Source organism: Enhydra lutris, unplaced genomic scaffold (genome assembly GCF_002288905.1).
Source record: "Enhydra lutris kenyoni isolate GAN:26980312 unplaced genomic scaffold, ASM228890v2 scaffoldscaffold4, whole genome shotgun sequence".
Classification (NCBI taxonomy): Eukaryota; Metazoa; Chordata; class Mammalia; order Carnivora; family Mustelidae; genus Enhydra; species Enhydra lutris.
The window spans coordinates 29692906-29714157 of NW_019154088.1; the positions used below are offsets into that span (position 1 = coordinate 29692906).

General features: G+C 34.6%; 1 protein-coding gene across 4 annotated transcripts in view; it reads left to right on the forward strand.

The window, feature by feature from the left end:
* LOC111158384 (sec1 family domain containing 1) overlaps positions 1-21252 on the forward strand; it is a 108261-nt gene that overhangs the window by 11706 nt on the left and 75303 nt on the right. For all 4 annotated transcript variants that reach the window (XM_022520390.1, XM_022520397.1, XM_022520396.1 and 1 more), the window contains 6 exons: positions 5423-5545; positions 7089-7176; positions 10866-10955; positions 12978-13033; positions 14028-14113; positions 16280-16379. In XM_022520390.1, coding sequence (XP_022376098.1) covers positions 5423-5545; positions 7089-7176; positions 10866-10955; positions 12978-13033; positions 14028-14113; positions 16280-16379 — 543 coding nt within the window. The remainder of the gene's footprint in view (positions 1-5422; positions 5546-7088; positions 7177-10865; positions 10956-12977; positions 13034-14027; positions 14114-16279; positions 16380-21252) is intronic.

Sequence of the window (21252 nt, forward strand, 5' to 3'; positions counted from 1 at the left end):
CAGGCACCCTGTATCTTTTTTTTAAAGATTTTATTTATTTATTTGAGAGAGAGAGAGCACCAACAGCAGAGAGGGTCAAAGGGAGGAGGAGAAGCAGATTCCCCACGGGGCAGGGAGCCCCACAAAGGGCTCGATTCCAGGACCCTGAAATCATGACCTGAGCTGAAGGCAGGCACATACCTGACTGAGCCACCCAGGTACCCCAGAAAATCTAACTATATTAACTTTAAAAATAGGGTTTTATTTTTCTAAGATAATAGGAAGTCTGTGAGTAGGAGGTGCAAGCTGGTATAGTAGTTCTATGAAGTAGTCAAAGACTCCGGCTCCTTCAGTCTTTCTGATCTGTTTTCTTTGGTTTCTCCTTTTCAATGTCTTGATTGTTGCTTCCTGTATGTTATGTGGCAGCTGAGGGTGAAATCACATCTATGTTCAGAGCAAGAAGGGTGAAATAAATCATGCCAGTCCTAACTGTTCGTTTTAATCATGAAAGCTAAGATTTCCCAGAAATCCCCAGAAAACACTCATTTATTTATGTTTCACTGGATAGAATTAACCTCAAAGGAGGTTTCAAAAGTTAATATTTAAATGATGTTGTCCCCAAACAAAATCTAGATTCTTCTAGCAAAAAAGAAGGGGAAAATGGATATTAGATAAGTAGCTAACAGTGTCTGCCACAAACTTCACAAGCATCTTGTTACTGACTATTGAATCAAAGTACTACAGTTGCCCCTTGAACAACACAGGTTTGAACTACAGAAGTCCACTTATAGGTGGGTTTTTTACTGTACAGTATTGTAAATGTATTTTCTCTCCCTTAATGGTTTTTCTTAATCTTTTCTCAAGCTTACTTTTTTGTAAGAATACAGTATATAATACATATAGCATACAAAATATGTGCTAATTGACTGTTACAGTAGGCTTCTGGTCAACAGTGGACTATTAGTAGTTAATTTCTTGGAGAATCAGAAGTTACATGTGAATTTTCTACTGTGCAGTGCCCCAACCCCCGTGTTGTTCAAGGATCACCTGTATTTAAATTATTAATGAAGGTCACATATTTTGCATGCTGTGTAGCTGGTGATGCCCAGCTTTCTCTTTTATACTGCATAAACCTGACCGTGCCATTTTTTAAAGAGGATTTATCAACTCCTTCCACTTTTTGACTATTAGGAATAATGCTACTACAAACATATTTGTACACATTTCTGTGTATATATGTGTTTTCATTTTTCTTGTGTCCATAAACACCTGGGAATAGAATTCCTGGGTCAAATAACTCTATAGTTAACTATTTTTTTAAGGCAGGAGACAAAATTTTATATAGAATATTACTTTGATTTTATGTAGCATTTGAAGAATATACACACACAAATATTTTTATATAAATGCATGTATGTGGTTTACCTTTTGAGGAACTGCTAGACTGTTTTCAACAGTGGTTGCATCATTTTATATTCTTTCCAGCAGTATATGAGGGTTCCAGTTTCTCCAGATCCTTGTCAGAGCTTTTTTATTATCTGAAATTTTGATTATAGCCATCCTAAAGTGTTATCTCATTGTGATTTTTTTTTTTATAGAATTTTTTTATTTATTTGTCAGAGATCACAAGCAGGCAGAGAGGCAGGCAGGAGTGGGGGGAAGCAGGCTCCCCGCCAAGCAGAGAGCCCAATGCGGGACTCGATCCCAGGACCCTGAGATCATGACCTGAGCCGAAGGCAGAGGCTTAACCCACTGAGCCACCCAGGCACCCCTCTCATTGTGATTTTAATTTGTATTTTCCTGGTGACTGATGATATTAAGCATCTTTTAATGTGCTTATTGGCCATTTGTCCCATCTTTGAAGAAAGATGTATTCAGATCCCTTGTCCAGTATTTAATTGGGCTGTTATTTTAATGTTGAGTTGTTAGAGTACTTTCTTATTTTGGATCCTAGACCCTTATCAAGTATATCAGGAAATGTTTTCACCTATTCTGTGGGTTTGTATCCTTTGAAGCACAAAAATTTTTAATTTTGATTTTAAACTTAGTTTTAAGTTGGTCTTTTCTTTAGTTGCTTATGCTTTTGATTCATATTTCAGAACCCATGGCCAAATCTCTGTGTTTTCTTCAAAGATTTTTGTGCTTTTGGCTCTTAAATTTAGATCTTTGATCCATTTTGCATTAGTTTTTATATACAGTATGAGTGAGGTGTTCAACTTCATTCATTCTTTTGCATGTGGCTATCCAGTTGCCCCAGCATCATTTATTGAAGAGATTGTTCTTTCTCCCATGAATGGTCTTGGCAATTTTATTGAAAATTAAATAAGGGAAACCTGGGTGGCTCAGTCAGTTAGGCATCTGCCTTTGGCCAGGTCATGATCCTAGGGTCCTGGGATCGAGTCCTGTATTGGGCTTCCCGTTAGGTGGGGAGCCTGCTTCTCCCTCTGCCTCTGCCTGCCGGTCTCACTGCTTGTGCTCTCTCTCTGACAAATAAATCTTCAAAAAGAAGAAAATTAACAGTAGATACATTGGTTTATTTCTGGACTCTGAGTTCTATTCCACTGATCTCTATGTCTGTCCTATGCCAATACCACATTGTCTTTACTACTCTTGTTCTGTAGCAAGGCTTGAAATTGGGAAACTGAGTCATCCAACTTTATACTTCATTTTCCAGATTTTTTTGGCTTTTCTAGGTACCTTAAATTTTCATATTAATTTTAGGATTAGGTTGTCAGTTTCCCTAGGAAGCTACCTGGAGCTTGCATCTGATAGGCATTGCATTAAATCTGTAGATCAATTTGGAGAAGATTGTCATCTTTACAATATTAAATTTTCTGATCCATGAACATGGAATATCATTTCATTTATTTAGATCTTCTTTAATTTCTCTCAATAATGTTCTGTATTGTGCAAATAAGTTTTGCACTTCCTTTTTTTTTTTTTTTTAAGATTTTATTTATTTATTTGACAGAGAGATCACAGGTAGAGAGGCAGGCAGAGATAGAAGGGGAAGCAGGCTCCTCGCCGAGCAGAGAGCCCGATGCGGGGCTCAATCCCAGGACTCTGAGATCATGACCTGAGCCAAAAACAGAGGCCCAACCCACTGAGCCACCCAGGCGCCCCCAAGCACTTCTTTTACTAAACATATTCCCTCATGTTTTTTAATGTTATTGTTAATGGAATTATTTTCTTAATTCTGTTTTTAGGATTGTTCATTGCAAGTGTATAGATATACAGTTGACTTTTATATATTGATCTTATATCCTGCATTTCTGCATCCTTTTGAAATGTCTTCATTCTTAGACCACTTCTTTACTTTCAGGCACAATACAATTGTTCAGTCTCATCTCATACTTTATTCTAGCCCAAGATTCAGCCATTTTCTAAGGACCCCTGGTTGTGTTTTGTAGAGAATGGTATTTAGAAATCAGCAACTGGGAATAAGGCATAGTTATTGCTACTAAGGTGTTAGAGTTCTTAGGACATCAAAATGGACAGAACTAGGAAGTATATGTGTGTGTATATATATATATACACGAATACTTTTATATCTATATTTGACTCTAAAAATCTTCCTTATCTCTCTAGATAAAAAGACAGGTAATATCCAAAACTATTTCATTTCAGAAATACAGGATTCATCCTAGTTTTTTCTTTTTCCCTTTACAAATCTAGAACTTTTTTTTCTGACAGTGAGAAACATGACTCCCAATATCTTCAGCATACTTACTTATTTCCTCATTGGTCTTAATTCTCAATCCTTTATGCTTTAATCAACCCCTCAACCTTTTTTAAAACCCTGCCCTGCTCAGGAGCCTTCCTAACACACGCTCCAAACCCTCAGGTTTTCACACTTAAACATCTCTGATATCAGATGCATCTTAAAATTGATGGTGTGGGGGTGCCTGGGTGGCTCAGTGGGTTAAAGCTTCTGCCTTTGGCTCAGGTCATGATCTCAGGGTCCTGGGATCAAGCCCCGCATCCGGCCCTCTGCTCAGCAGGGAGCCTGCTTCCCTCCCCTCTCTCTCTGCCTACCTCTCTGCCTACTTGTGCTCTCTCTCTCTCTGTCAAATAAATAAATAAAATCTTAAAAAAAAATTGATGATGTGTTACAGAATTTTATTGGCAGAATTAATTCTTTCTTGGTATTATATAATGATGCCTCTTGCAACCAGCAGTATCTTAGGTTTGAGGAAATACAGGCATACGTTGTTTTAGTGTGCTTCACAGAAACTGCACTTTTTAGGGGCACCTGGGTGGCTCAGTGGGTTAAAGCCTCTGCCTTTGGCTCAGGTCATGGTCCCAGGGTCCTGGGATTGAGCCCCTCATTGGGCTCTTTGCTCGGCAGGGAGCTTGCTTCCCTTCCTCTCTCTCTCTGCCTGCCTCTCTGCCTACTTGTGATCTCTCTCTCTGTCAAATAAATAAATAAAATCTTAAAAAAGAAAAAAAAAGAAACTGCACTTTTTAGAAATTGAGGGTTTGTGGCAACCCTGCATCAGGCAAGTCTTACCAGTGCCATTTTTCCAACAGCATTTGCTCACTTCATGTTTCTGTGTCATATTTTAGTAATTATCACACTATTTCAAACGTTTTCATTATTATTATATTTGTTATGGTGATCTGTGATCACTAATAACTTGCTGAAAGCTTGGATGATGGTTAGCATTTTTTAGCAATAGGGTATTTTTTATGTAAGGTATATACTCTTTTTTTTTTAGACATACTGCTCTTGTAGACTTAAGAGACTGCAGTATAGTGTGAACATAATTTTCATAGGCACTGGGAATCCAAAAATTTATTTTGACTCGCTCTATTACAATATTTGCTTTATTGTGGTGGTTTGAAACTGAATCTGCAGTATATACAAGGTATTTCTGTATGGTTATTTAGATACCTATTTGCCTAGAGTTTGAAAACATGAGTAAATTTGATTTAAGAATTGCATAACTTTAAATTATACTACTTTTGGATGATTGAGAAGTAATACTTCTGGAATTGGTCATTGAAATTATGTCTGAGCAGCAAAGGAAATAGGTTGTATTATTACATGACCAGAGCAGTAGAAGACCGTATCTGCAAAATATAATAAGCGTTTTATATGAGAGCCATTTCTGGATATTTTTAATAAAAATGCAGATATACTATTTCAAGTGGTTTTTTGTGACATTGTAATTAAAATAGAATTTTATTGGTAATATTATATCATAACTTTATTAATATATAGGTCCATTATATCTGGCAAACAAATAACCAATAACTTCTTCATGACTTTATTCTTTTGGGATTCTTGTTTTTGATTGTCATTTATATCATTTATATAATCCATCTTTTAAATATGTATATTATCCTCCAGAATCTTGCTCTTATAGTTATCTAAAAGATTCTTATTTGTGGTCATCCTTTATACTTGCTCATAAAAATGAAGTATTCATTGTATTTCTAGGATCTGCGAAATCAACTCTATGAATCATATTATTTAAATTTTATTTCTGCTATTTCAAGAAGTAAACTGGAAGATATTGCGAATGCAGCATTGGCTGCCAGTGCAGTAACACAAGTAGCCAAGGTAAGAGATTTTGTTTGGCTGATGACGTTTTGTTAATGTAAGATTTAGTATATTCTGAAACTTGTTAATTAACTTAGGTGCCTAATTTATAGAGGACCAGATCAACCTAACAAATATTTAGGCTCATTACTTTTAGAAAGAGTTCTGATAATGTAAATTATCTACAGTTTGAACTAGGGAAAATAAACCAAACTAAAGGTACCTATTACCCAATGAATTTGAAAGATAAAAATAAAATGCTGAAATCTGTCTTTGTTTTAGGCTAGGATTTGTAATCTTTTTAGTTTGACTTAGAAATAGTTTGACAGGGGCTCCTGGGTGGCTCAGATGGTTAAGCATCTGCCTTCAGCTCTGGTCATGATCCCAAAGTCGTGGAATCAAGCCCCATCTTGGGCTCCCTGCTCAGTGGGGAGCCTGCTTCTCCCTCTTCCTCTGCTGCTCCCCCTGCTTGTGCTTTCTTGCTCTGTCAAATAAATAAAATCTTTTGAAAAAAAGGAAAAATAGTTTAACAATTGTGTTGTTATAAATTATACTAAAAATATGTTGACATTATTTTATTTATAATCACTATTGTCACCATTCTAACTTCAGATCTACTTAGGAGAGAGGATCCAATTGCATAGTGTGAGAAAAGAAGGAACTTAGGATGGACCATCCATTCTATATCATGGTTACTTTTTAGATCGGTTCAGCTTAGTTACAAATAAATCTATAAATTTATTCTTAGTTATAGCCCTACTGTGCCCTGTGCTTCTTGAATTTGAACAACACTTGAAATTCTAGAGAATGATAGAGGGCAAATAAAAGACTAAACAACTATGTATTTACTTCCCATTTTTCCCCACTGATTAGATTTAGATAGTCTGCTACTACCGATTAGTTTTTGAGGCCTATGTCTTAAATGTTCATCTTTTCAAAGTTTATCATTAACTTTACATAAAATAGTAGAAATAGTTCTGTTTGTTTAATTAAATTTAATGTATTTCAAAAAGAGTTTTCTTAATTTTTCCCCTAATTTGCACCTCTAAAGAGCTAGTATAACTTCTTTCCCACTTATAAGTGTTCGTGGTGGAAAAATAGTTACGACTTTCTTAGGAAAATGTGATTAAAATGAATAAAATTGTGATTTTTTTTCTTCAAAACTGATATAAATTTCCATCCCTACCACAGTCTTTAAACAAATTTTTATATCTTCTTAAATTTTGTTTTCTGAAAATGTTACTTCCCTCCTTGATAATTTATTGTCTAAAGTCTTGTTTATATTCCTTTTTGATATTAACTCCTTATTCTTACCCAGGGACGCTGTCTGCTACATAGTATAATTTTCAGTTATTGAATATAATTATAATTTTACCATTGGTTGATTAAATCAAACCAAATGTGCTTTCAGTATTGTAAAATTGGGGCATCAGGCTGGCTCAGTAGGTAGAGCATGTAACTCTTGAACTCAGGGTCATAAGTTCAAGCCCTACATTGGGCATGGAGTCTGCTCAAAAAAATATTTTGTAAAGCTGATTTATAAACCTTTTTCTTTTGTTTCTAGGTTTTTGATCAGTATCTCAATTTTATTACTTTGGAAGATGATATGTTTGTATTATGTAATCAAAATAAGGAGCTTGTTTCGTATCGTGGTATGTAAAACAGGAATATTATAATTCGTTGTTAACAAAATGAGTTATTGTACTGTAAACAAAAATAGCATATTTGGTACAATCAAAAGCCAGCTTTGTTTATAGCCGTAGAACTCTAAAAGATATTTTAAAGCATGCAAAGAAAACACAGAATTCAGACTGATTTCTGTCACTTAGAAGCAACATGTAATAAAGTTGTTTTGTAAGTTCAGTGAAGTACCAATGCTTTGACCTTTTAGGTACCACATAGCAGCTTGCCTGAATGGTTTAGTCATGGCAAATAAGACAGTATTTTAGTAGTAGGATTCAATGAATCTTCTAGTACTTTGACTCTTGGACAAGACCAACTTACTCTACTTCTCTGTGCTTTAGTTTCCTCATCTGTAAACTGGGGATAGTAATACTATCTACCTCACAGAGTTTTTGTGGAAATTAAATGAATTAGTTGTATAAAATGCCTGGAAAAGTTTCTAGTACAGCAGGCGTCAACAGCTGTTATAGCACTATTATGGAATGAAGCATAGGTATTTTCTCAAATACAGATTTTTAGACTCCCTTGATTCTTACACCCTGTTCGTGCACTAGTGGATTGAATACTGGTGTTTGATCAAATGCTATCTAACTACCATTGGAGTTTGTATTCAGTATTTTGGTAAACTGACTATTCCTGGATATTGATTAAAACTAATACACACACATGCATACACACACACAACACCCAAACCCCATTTTATTATCTATGTTGCTTTTTTTTTCCAGAACACTTTTTTGTCCCTTTACCTTTTTAAGTGTACAATACAGTATTGTTGACTCTATATACAGAGTTGTATAGCAGATCTCTAAAAGTTACTCATCTTGCTTAACTGAAATATTATGTCCACTAATTATGTCAGATATTTTAGAGAAAAGCACAAACTGTAGTAGATACGATTAGCCAGTTCATTCAAATAATCATTAATTTGCTACTGAAGGGTTGAGATGTTTGGGGCTGACTAGAATTTTATTGGTTCCTGAGTGGAGAGTGTGGCCCCGGAAGGGGGCATTTGAAAATGTGTCAGGATGTTTTTGATTGTTATGTTAAGTTTGGCTGCTACTAGCATTCAGTGAGCAGGGACTAGGGATGCTAGATATTCTGAAGTGTGTAAACATGCTCATAACAGAAAATTGTTCTGCCCACTATGCCAGTGGTACCCTGTTATAAAATACTGGACCAGATGTTAAGCTCCCTGAGAAGGGAACATCAGTTTTTTGTTTTCTTGAGCTCCATAGTGTGCTGTGTTTTAGAAATTAAACAACATCCCTAAAGGGTGTAGGCATTTGCTGAATTGCCTGTGTCAGAGAGTTTTGACAGTAGTTGTTATTTACAGAAATCTATTTACAGTTAATTGAGTTTTAATTAACTAGCTACTTAAGTATTTAAGTTACGTGTTTAAAGCCTAGTTTTCCTGAAGCCTTTAAGTGAATCTTTTAAATTGTTTTTTATGAATTGTTACTTATAATATGTTCATATAAAAACAAAGCACCTTGTGCTCACTTCAGCAGCATGTAGGCTCAAATTAGAACCATACTGATATTAGCATGGCTGCAGTGCAAGGACTACATGCAAATTCATGAGGTATTCCATAAAAACAACAACAGTAACAACAGCAAAAACACAACAAGCACCTTAGCTTTTTCTTTGATCAGTTAATTCAGATTGAACAGATTAGATTCTAAACAGCCCCAATTAACAAGCTTAGTCAGCAAACTTGGTTCACTGAATTCCCTTAGTTTAAATTGCATCTGTAAGTTTAGCATTTTCATTTTTAAGTACTTTAAATATGAAGCCAGGCAAACTTATTAATCTAATAAGCAAAATCTGCCCAAATATTCAAGTAACTTTTAAGAATAATTAAATTTATAGTGAGTCTAAATTCATTAAACCTTCAGGTACTTATAAATATAACTAATTTTCTTATACCTCTCAACTTAAAGAATCACAAGTCTGAAATTATTAAATTTAAAGTATAAGTGTAATTTATTAATTTTAAAGTATAAATATGGTTAATTACCCAGATTCTCAGTAGTATATTTATAATAATAACAGATTGTTCTCTATGCACTTTACAGTGTAAGTTCATTTACTCTTCAGAGTAACTTTGTGAAGTAGGTGGTATTATTACTTATATTTTCCAGATGAAGTAACTGAGGCACAGATACTGAGTAACTTGATAAGGAAATGGCAGAAGCAGATTACTGAACCAAGTCACTCACTCCAGAGTCAGTGCTCTTAACCGTTACATAATTATATGCCAGATCCTCTCAAACGTCTCAAGTGCTTCAGCTGATAAACAGATTGGTCCGAACATAATATGTTACTATCTTGGGTTTTATTTATTTTCCCTACTTTTCATGCATTGGAAATTTATTTATCCTTTTAAAGGAAGTAGATTTTATCTTCTTAAAGTCAGGGTACTATCTCAGACGAACCAAGTTGTTAATATAAGGGAGTTGAGGTTATTGATGGACAATGTTCTGACTCTTCGAGTCAGTTCTTATTTAGAGGTGTGAGACCGGGTGTAGAACCTAAGGGCTGGAGGCTTCCGTTTGGATTTTACCTACACCGTTGATTGATGGAATGAGCTGAGTATTTCCCTGGGTTGGTGTTCCTTGAATTTACATAATTAACATTGTGTCTTTTGGCCATTTCTGTCTTCTGATTTGAATCTGCAACACCAAGTAGCAGTATATTTCCTCATCCAGATTCTATATTGCCTGGTTGAATTCTTTATTAAGTCCTCTGGATGGTTCATACTTTCTTTAAATACTTTGATATATACAGCTGGATTCTGCTTTCCTCTCATGATAATTACAAGTTGTATTGAATTTTATATTTGTTTTCACATTCAGGGTGTTGGGAAATTTAAAATATTATATATATAATATTTTAGTCTGGTCAGCCTTTTAACAACCACTTATTGGACATCTACTTGTCAGATACTAGGCCTAGGTATTGTGAGAGATGGGAGGAGTAAGGCAAGGTCTTTGTCAAGTATAGTCTTCAGAGCAATTTTTTCCCCCCTAAGTGTAGCCCTAAGAATCACCTAAGGTGCCTGCCAAAATTGCAGATTTCATAGAATTATCCAGAATTATGTATTGAATTGAATCCCTGGGGAAAACAGTTAAGAATCTTGAATATTTAATAGCTTCCAGAGACTTTCATATTTCTAGAGTGATTTATATAGCCACTTAAGTTTAGAAACCATTTTAGTACAGTGTAATACATCAGAAAATAAGTTCCTATAACTTACTATAATACAAAAAAAAAATGATGTGGGACACTGGTCTTGTGATAATTGATTTGCATTGTCCTTTCTGGCAGTAGTTGGGTAATAAGTTCAGTAGTTTCTTGAGGCTATCTAATGTTTGTGAATAAAATTATAGAATAGGATATTTATTTTTTTATTTGCTCTGGCAAAAATTATATATATATTATGTGGTAGATTTTTTTCTTAGTACTAGTCTGATGTTGATACTACTCACCACTATTGATACTGAAGTGCTGTGTGTTTTTTTAAGGTAGTGTAATTTTTAATGGATACTTGTTCACTTTAAAGTGTAACACATGAAAAATTTTTACTTGTTTGAGTATTACAAATGTTATTAAGGCATAGAAGTTTGGTAACTTTTTCCTCTGTATGTTATTTTAGCTATTAACAGGCCAGATATCACAGACACAGAGATGGAAACTGTTATGGACACTATTGTTGACAGCCTCTTCTGCTTTTTTGTTACACTGGGTAAGTTCAAAATACTTAATATTCCATTAGGAAAGTTGCAAATACACTTAAGTATAGAGATAAATGTAATTATTAAGGCACACTCCCAAGGTTCCAGAAAACACTAAATTTACGTATACTGTTAATCCACTATACTCAGAATTTTAAACATTTCCTTTGGTACATCTAAATTTACTTACAGCTACTTTGTGTTCAGTATCTAATGTGTGATTTTATGCTTTACTATTACTAATGGGTCTGTTTAGAAACCTTCTAACTGCAATTTTAATTCTGCAGACACTGAAAACCCTAGTTGAAATGACCCTTACACTAAATTATTGAAATTTCTCTTCATTTCACAAATGAGAAAATTGAAGAAAAGAGAGACACCATGAATAGTTTAGGATATAAACAGAGGTTTGAGGAGAATTTACATGTAAGCTTTGGGGCTCCCTCCTTTCAGGGATTTTTCTCCTTTAATCTCCAGCCCTCAATATCAGTCTTTGATTCCTCAGCTCGTTATGTCTTCTGATTATGTTTTCTGCTTGAGCTCTTTCTCCTCTGTGCCTTGCAAGCTGAAAAGTACCCTCAGGAGAAAAGCTGGTTAAAAATGTATCTCCTTTTTCAAATATATCTCTTCCTTCAGAGCTTCTTTCTCTCTCTCTCTCTCTCTCTCTCTCACACACACACACACACACACACACACATACACACACACACACACACACCCGTACTTCCTGCATGCTTTTGAGTACCTTCAAATGAGGTTGTTGTTGCTTTAAACAGAGCACATTGATATACAACTTTTAGTCTTTTAAGTAACCTACTATTTTGCCATCCTACACACGCTCCAAAATTTCATTGAATGCTAGGTTTTTTGTGGACATTAGCTTATTTTTCCATGATGATACATTTTCAGGGTAAAGGTAGATTGAAAAAGAGAAGCATAAAAGACCACTGAAGTGTTAGAGCAACCTTTATTATGTAAAGTATCAGAAAGTGATTTTTTTTCAGAAGAGAAATTGAAACTACTGCCAATCTGACGTAGAAGGATGTCAACAAAAAATGAAGTGGAAAAAGGCAAATTTAAGAATAGTATGTATAATTGTATAATACTATATTTTTCTTTTCTGTAGTCTTCATTAATGCATTTATTAAGACTACATATAAAAATAATCTGAAACCATCAATATCTAATTCTTAATGGAGATTATTTTAGGTGCTAGAATCAAAGGGTTAACTTTATACATTTCTAGTATTTGAATCTTATATGACAAGCATGTATAACTTGGAAGAAAACGTTTTTTATAAAATTTGCTAATATTCTACAATTTTACTTTTCTAGTTGAACATGCTTTGTATAGAATCTAGAATGCAACCGTTTTAGCATATAAAGATTACAGTGTTCTCAGTTTGTTTTCTGAGGTTTTCAGTGCAATTGGGTTTTTTCCTGTCGTTTTAGGATTTCAGCCTTTAATACAACTTGGAGTAATAAAGAAAGAGAAATTAAGAGGTCTAATGAGCTGATTCAATAATGAACTGAGGCCACGTTTTAGGAGCTTTTCACATTGAAAGAATATGTTTTTTATCTTTTAAATTGATATTTTTAAAAAGACTATAATCCTTCATTGTTAATTTGTTAAATCATGAATAATAATACCGAACTGCTAAATTAACTTATCTCTTTTCATTCTTTTCCATTAAGTCAAATTAAAGTGATTCCTGTGAGCAAACTCTTTGAAACTGCCTGTAGGGAGTCAAATCCTAATTTAGTTTTAATTCATTGAAAAAAATCTGGTCACACTGATAAGCCAATACCATACAGAAATGGCCTTTTTTTTTTTTTTGACTCCCTTTTATTTTATTTTTGAACGGAAGTGTCCATTTCTGAAATCTTGCTTTTACTCTTGAGATGATAAATCCTCATGTTTCTGCCTGAAATTTTATACTTCTCTTGTATTTTTGATGGTTTGGTATTTTATTTAAGTATCCATTTTAATTATTAACAGCTGAAATCATTGCTAACATCTGTTGTTAAAATAGGTGCTGTTCCTATAATCAGATGTTCAAGAGGAACAGCAGCAGAAATGGTAGCAGTGGTGAGTTCATCCAGATATCCATTGATGACAAATAATATTCTATCAGTTGTTTTCCATAAGTACCTCAAGTGTTTTTGTTAATATTAAGTGTATGATTGCTATGGGTTATATATTAAATACTAAAGCAAATATTTGTATTTTATAACATTGGGTTTCCACCAAAAATAAAAAAAATAGTCATTGTATACTGTTATGTGATGGAGAAAATGATTTACTCTGACATGTTATTCCAGCTGTTTCTTTTTTACTAAAATGTATATTTGTCTTTCTGCCTTATTTCTCCAAGTAGTTTTTACACTTATTTGATCCCCCAGATCATTTTACATTTAACTTCACTTAGGAAATGTTTATTGGCAATCATAACCATTTTTAAAATGCAGTGCATTTGCTATCCCACTACATTGGAGTAAAATATACAGTATAAACTGGGCATTCAAAAATTTGCTTTAAAGATTAAAAAACAAGGGATTAGAGACATTATAGAATTACTGAAAGGAAAGGATAAGTGATATGGAAAGATGAAAGATACACTGACGTTTTTGAGTTTTATTAGCCACAATGAATCATTGATGGAGGGCTGCTTTCTTTCATATTTTCCATTTCTATTCTGGAGCCTCTTGCAGCCATCACTATGTAGAGACATTCCTTGTGAAACAGAATCATGATTGGGTAAGAGGGTGGCTCATTACTCCAAATCAGTCCTGTACCTAAAGTAAAAATAGTCCGTGAAAAGTGATTATTAGTGAAATCAGGCCTGAGTCACAATAGAAAAGGCATTGGTCTTTTCAAGTCCAAGTTAAGATGTTATTGAATAGTAAAGAAACTAAAATATTTAGATTTTAGAATTGCTATTTTATAATGAAGTTCCAAGTTTCTTGGTTATGAAACTAAGAACACATTATGTTCTTAATGTTCATAATAACACATTTTATTATCCTGTATAAAATTCTGTGAAATTTTTCTTTAAGAGTTATTATCAAATTTGATTTTTCAGAAACTAGATAAGAAACTTCGAGAAAATCTAAGAGATGCAAGAAACAGTCTTTTTACAGGTGACACTCTTGGAGCTGGCCAATTCAGGTATTATGTTTTATCAGGGTTTTGACTCAGTTTGTTCTTGAAATACAAATGGAATGTTTTATTTAATTTACCTTCTCTTAGAAATTTCTGTTTTGGGGGCATCTGCTAGTTCAGTCAGTTAGATATTCAACTCTTGATCTCAGCTCAGGTCTCTACCTCAGGGTTGTGAATTCAAGCCCCTTGAAAATTGCTCTGCATTTTTCTCATCTGTAGGAGAGATTTTCCTGTTTATATGGCTTTGAAGGTCAGAAGCTATTTAATTTCAGTTATCATTAGGTCTCTTGGTAATGACAAAAGTAAGTGTAAAACTTGTGATGTTTATGTCTATTTCTACCTATCAACTAGTTTCTGTTTTTACACTGAAATACTTATTTATTAAAAATAATAGATGATATTGGGATGAAGAAGTAAAGAAACACACAAAAATGGCTGAGAATTATTTCAAGGGGAACAGACAGTATTTTGGAAAATTAATCCCTACCCCCAATTTTAAGTGAATTAATAAATAAAGCCTGTAAAAATAAGTTGATTCTCAGTATAACTGCCCTCCAGGGATAATAATTCTATGGTAACTTTCCATAGACTTCATTTCAAGTCAATTTAGATGGCTCCTACTGTCTTTCATACTACTCCTATAATTTGGAGTTAACTCTAACATTATGTTTCAGTTGTTTGTTCCAACTGTCTCAGCCCCCACATTATTTTAAACTCTTCTGTGATTTCATTGCTGGTCTTAAATACTCTTCAGAATGCTTCTCATTAAGGAGAGCAGAAACATCAAATTCTCACCTGATTTTTTTTTTCCCACAGAACCGCCCACTATAGCATCTCTTACTTAATAGTTACCTTTCTACAGTGTTCTTATAAAAGCCTTAGAAACTAACATAAAGTGCTGTTTTATTTGGATAATTCCTAAAAACTTATTAATGTTATAATATAGTTGTCTTATTTTTAATTTGTTGGGTGCATTTCTAAATTAATTATAGGGGTCAGTAACTTTTTTGGACTGTTGTTTTGGACATTTGAATCCAGTTGTAAGTTAATGATCCTCAGTAAGAATTTGGTAATGCCTGGAGACATGTTTGGTTGTCACAGCTGGGTAGATGATACTGGAATTTAGTGGCTGCATTATAGGATGCTGCTAAACATCCTACAATGCACAGGACAAGCCTCCATAATAAGGAATTACCCAACCCCAAATCTCAGTAGTGCTGAGCCAAGAAACTTCACCATAGGCAATCTTTCCTTGCCTTTCACCTAGCTCTGGAGTAATAAATGAGGTAGCTGGTAAAGGTGCCACTCCTATTTATTTATTGCAGAGTTTTATAATCAGTGCAGTGTGCATTTGTAGTCATTGCAGTGTAATGAGTCACTAAAATGGTCAGAGTTCTCTTGCAGGACAAAATATGAATAGTTAATATAATTAGATAACAGTATCTTTTGAAAATTGATGTGTACCCTTGAAACAATATTGCCAAAGCAGACCTTTACAGCTTTTGGAGATGCATGGCAACAAGACGACTTTGTGCCTCACTTTGCTTTATAAGTATAGTCTGTTTCACATCTAAGTTGTAATAATTCAGTAAACAAAATATGAAGTGTTTGGTAAGTGAGTAATTATATAGATAGGTACCATTGTGACTTAATGTTTTAGTTTTATGTATTATAATGGGATGCTTTGCGAGGGTCTTCTGTAGGGTCTGCTTTTTGAATTTGTGTTTACAGAAAAAAGTTGTAATTTATGAAACTGTCAAACATTTCTGTAAATTTATAAGATTCTGCTCTAATAGTTTCCCCTGGAACTGATAATAGCTATTCCTTTTTTTTCCCAGAAAATTTGAAATAAAAATCTCAGTAGAAGCAACTTATTCTTACGTTGATAACTATAAAAATTATTCTGTAGAAGTACTTGCATAGATTTTTTTTCTTATAGACAGTTCCTCAAGACTTATAATCTAGCACTATACACAGACTCTGAGTAGTCCAAACTATTACTTTACTTGACTAACTATACTTAAAAAAATTTTTTTAAAGCAGACTGTTACGGCATATCAACATGACATACTTCCTGTTCATGTCAAAATGATAAAACCAGAAAGCATTAGAAAAATTGAGATGTAGAAACTGTTATCAAGAGTTATATAATTTTTTTTAATATATTTACAGCTTCCAAAGACCTTTATTAGTCCTTGTTGACAGAAACATAGATTTGGCAACTCCTTTACACCATACTTGGACATATCAAGCCTTGGTGCATGATGTACTGGTAAGAGGCTAAATATATCACATTTTACTAAAATGTAGTTATATTCAATGGTCCTTTTAACTTAAAAATAATGTCATGGCTACAGAAACATAGATGAGAAGGATGGAGCTGAAAAATATGAACAAAAAAGTGATGGAATTTGGTATCTGGATACTGGAGAATAGTGAAGCATTGAAATGGAAAGTTCTAAACTTATGATCTTTAAAGTGTAAGATAAATTATTTGTATTGTTGGCAATGATGGGTAGAAAAGGAAGAAAGGAAAATGAGTGAGTGACTTTTTCTTCCTTTTTTTTTTAAGAGAGCAGGAGTTGGGGGTGGTGGGTGGGGCAGAGGAAAGCGAGAGAGAGACTCTTGAGCAGGCTCCATGCCCAGTGTGGAGCCTGATGGGAGTGGAGCTCAATCTTACAACCTTAAGAGCATGACCTGAGCCCAAACCAAGAGTCGGACACTTAACCAACCAAGACATCATCCTCAGTGAGTGATTTTTGAGGAAGTAAATAAGTATGTTTCTCCCTGGGGCGGAAAGCTATAATTTCCATTTTTCCTGGGAATCAGTTTAGCTTCATTTTATGGTAAACGTAAATAGTATTTTTTTATGTTACACCATATGTTTTTTGAGGTAGTTCAACATTTCTAAAATCATGCTTAAAACAAAAATCTGTATTTATATTCATGCATATATTCATCTACTAAATATTGTGTATAGCTTGTGATATACACAGATAAATAAAACAAGTGCAATCATTAAAGTCAATGGGAAGAAGATATGTACACAAATTCTGTACAAGGCAGTATGTAATAAAGCCAGAACAGTCCCCGTTTGATAGAAAAATTTAGACACAGAAGTTAAATGATTTGAACCCAAATCATTGGCTTTGCTGAGACTAGCACTCTATAATTTACTACCTTCTAGCCCGCACCTCTAGGAATTATAGTATATAATGATATCATTATTGCAAGGAGTGCCTGAAATAACATATGGAAATGAAAAACACATAATAGGTGGTTTTTTGTTTGTTTTATTTCTTTAAAACTCAGATTCTAGCTTTAAGGTATTTGTTTAAATAAATCAGATTTCAGGATTACTGATGAAAATTGGCAGTTCTGTACCATTCTGTATCCTAGAGTCCTGTGTCATTCTAGACTCTAGGATGAGTGTCTTTAGAAATAGTAGGCAACTCTGATTCAGTTGAGAGGGCAAGAAAAATCAGAGAGACTACTGAATTAAACCCCGAGTAATGGAACAGGGAAGTAGTTGTAGGAGGTCAAGTATCAGGCTGAAGAAGAATTCAGCCACTACTGGTGGGTCTGCTGTCTGACAAAACATTTTAGATCCTAGTTTTAGCAATAAAGAAAGCAAATGAAAATACTCTTTTCTTCCTGGAGTTTACATTATGATAGGACAGGCAGTAACTAAAATAAATAATAAATAAATTAATAAATAAATAAAATAAAACATGACATTTTAGAAGATGGAAAATACTCTGGAGGAAAATAAAGTAGGTGATGGTAAACAGGATTGTAACTTTAAAATAGGAAAGATCTCACTGAAAAAGAGGCATTTAAGGGAAGATCTAAAGGAGGTAAGGTAGTAAATTACATAGCTGTGTGGAAGAGAACAGCTTTCTAGGCAGAAAGATGCCTAATATGTTAAACGATAGCAAGGCAGCCAAGATGGCCAGAGCAAAGTAAGGCAGGTGGAAAATAGCAGGAGGAAAAGTTAAGTAGGATATGGAAAGCAGTATATCATAGGACATTATAGGCCATTATAAGGATGTTGACTTTCAGTTTGAGGGAAATGGGGAGCCAGTGCAGTTTTGAGTAAAGGAGTGGCATCTGATACACATTTTAAGAATATCACTCTACCTGCTGTGTTGAAAACGGACTCATGAGGGGCATAGGAAGAGTCAAGAGACCAATAGGAGGCTGTTGCAGTATCTTAGCAAAAAATGATGTTGGCTTACAACAGGATGGAAGTGGTGAGGGTTGTGATAATCTATGGAGTGCAGAGAATAGGATTTGCTGATGAATTAGATGTGGATCTAAGAGAAAGAGGAGTCAGAGATGAGTCCAGAGTTTTGGCCTTTGCAAGTGGACAAATGTCATTTATTGAGATAGAGACATGGAAGGAGAAATTTCGAGGGGAAGATCAGATGTTGAATATGAGACATGTTAATGTGAGATGCCTATTAAGATGTTCAAGTAGATACCAAATAGATATATGAGTCTAGAGTTTGGGGAAAACCTCTGGTCTAGAGAAATAATTTAAGAGTAGTCCATTTATAGATGGTATTTAAAGCCAAGAGATAAAATGAGATCACTAAGGGGATAAACATAAATAGAAGAGAAAAGAGGTCCAAGAACACAACTCTGAGGCATTTCAACATTTAGAATTCAGGGTGATGAATAGAAACCAGCAATATAATGTAGAAAGAAGCAACCAGTAGTGAGATAGAAGAACTAAAATCTGTTATTTTGGAAGCCAGTGAATTAACTTTTCAGAGAGGAGGCAGGAATCAACTTGGACAAATGCTGAAGACTAAGAAGTCACCAATGCATGTGGCAACATCAAGATTATTACTAACTTTGGTAAGAGCAACTTCACTAAATTGGGTTTAAGAGAGAGGTTGGAAGAAGAGAGAATGAATATACACAAACTGTAGAAGAGTTTTTGCTATATAGGACAGTTGAGAAAAGTAATTGCTAGAAGGAAGTGTGAGGTCAAAAAAGATCTTTAAATGAGAGTCATTCCAGCATGTTTATAGGTCAGTGGGAATGACAAAAGAGAAAAGCTGATGCAGGCCAAGAGAGTGTCCTGTAGAGCTATAGGAGGCATTAATGATCAGGATCATTACAGACCAGGATTTCTCAACCTTGGCATTGACATTTTGAGCCCGATAATTTTTTTGTTGTGGAGGGCTGTCTTTTGCATTGTGAGATGTTTCAGAGCATCCCTGGCCTCTACCCTCTAGGTGCCAGTAGCACTTTCTCAGTTGTGGTGATCACAATGTCTTCACACATTGCCAGATAGACCAAGGCTGTGAAGAGGGGCAAAATTGCCTCTGAGGGAGAATTGCTGTTAACAGGCTGATGACAGGAGTTTGAAAGCTGGAGTTGTTTTAGGGAAGAAGACAAGTGAAGAGTTTGGGAGTAGCAGGGAAGGCAGCTATCTCAGTCTTGGGTCCACCCAGTTGAAGTTCAATTAGAGTAAGAAAGTACAGTGGAAGTTTAGAGTAGATGTTCAGAATAGGAGATTTTGCTGTTGACCAAGTCTGAGTTCTAGAGGGTAATGACAGAAAGGTTTTAGGAATTGGTTAAGAATGAGAGGTGGAATCTGAAGCTGGTGATACAGGGAGCCGTAGAGAGATTGGCATGATGTAATAGTTTCATAATCTCAAATTAGATTTGGTTGGTGGGGTCCTGGCTTTAAGGTGGGTGCAAGAGGTGATACAGATCAGGACAGGGCACTGAGATACTTCAATCTTTTTCATTCCTTTTCTGATGAAAGTATTTCATGCTTTGAGCATAGGAGATAATATGTATATACAACTAATTGCACCATGAAGGAATATGCTCTTATTCCGTTGTTGGAAGAGAAAATTGGGAAACATAACTTAGTACAGAGATTTCCCCAAAGCAGACAAGGCTAATCCTGGTCCTTGAGTTTTTCACTGTTCCAGAGTGAAATGAGAATACCAAGGGCTAAGAAAAGAAGTTTTTTTTTTGTTTTTTTTTTTTTAAGATTTTGTTTATTTATTTGTCAGAGAGAGAGAGAGAGCAAGCACAGGCAGACAGAGTGGCAGGCAGAGGCAGAGGGAGAAGCAGGCTCCCTGCCGAGCAAGGAGCCTGATGCGGGACTCGATCCCAGGACGCTGGGATCATGACCTGAGCCGAAGGCAGCTGCTTAACCAACTGAGCCACCCAGGCGTCCCGAAGTTTTTTTTTTTAATGGACCTTTTTGCTAATTTGTGTGCTTACCTGTTTTATTATCCTTGTATTTTTTGAGATACATAATTTACTAATTTTTTATTTCCTGTTTTCAGAAGTTAAAATAATCCTTTTTAGAAAAACAAGGTGGGGGCACCTGGGTGGCTCAGTGGGTTAAGTGTCCAACTCTTGATTTCAGCTCAGGTCATGATCTCAAGGTCTTGAGATCAAGCCCCAAGTCAAGTTTATGTTCAGCACGGAGTTTGCTGCTCTTCTTCTCCCTCTACCCCTCTCCTCAGGCTCTCTCTGAAATAAATAAATCAATCTTTTAAATAAATCAAGAAATATATACATACATACATTAAAACAAGATAGTAAAAATAGACAGTAAGCCAATTAAAAGTTGGCAACCGTGTGTTTCTAGAAATTCAGTTCAACAAGTATTTTTTAAGTGCCTAACTCTGTATCAGACACTGCTAATCACTGGGATACCATGGTGAACCAAGTAGATGTTATCCCTGATGCATGAAGGTTAGACTAGTGGGTTCCTGTGGACATTTTAGTTATTGTTGGTTTTAGTTTTTGTTATATATATTATATATATATAATACATATACATATATATATTATATATATACATGCGCACCTCTAGTCAACTCTCTTAGGTTAGGGTGTCAGATTCCATATTACCCTAGGCACTCTTCACAGCATTATTATCAAAACATATAGGTCTTACAAAAATAGTCTCTTTAAAGAGATTGGTTAAGATTAACTCCACAGTTTATATTGACTTATTCCTATTTATTAATTTAATTTTTCAATTTAAAAAAATTTCTTAAATTTTAAAAAGTATTTTAATTCCAGTATAGTTAATTAACATACAGTGTTACAGTTTCAGATGTGCAGTATAGTAATTCAGCAATTCTGTATATTAGTCTGCTTAT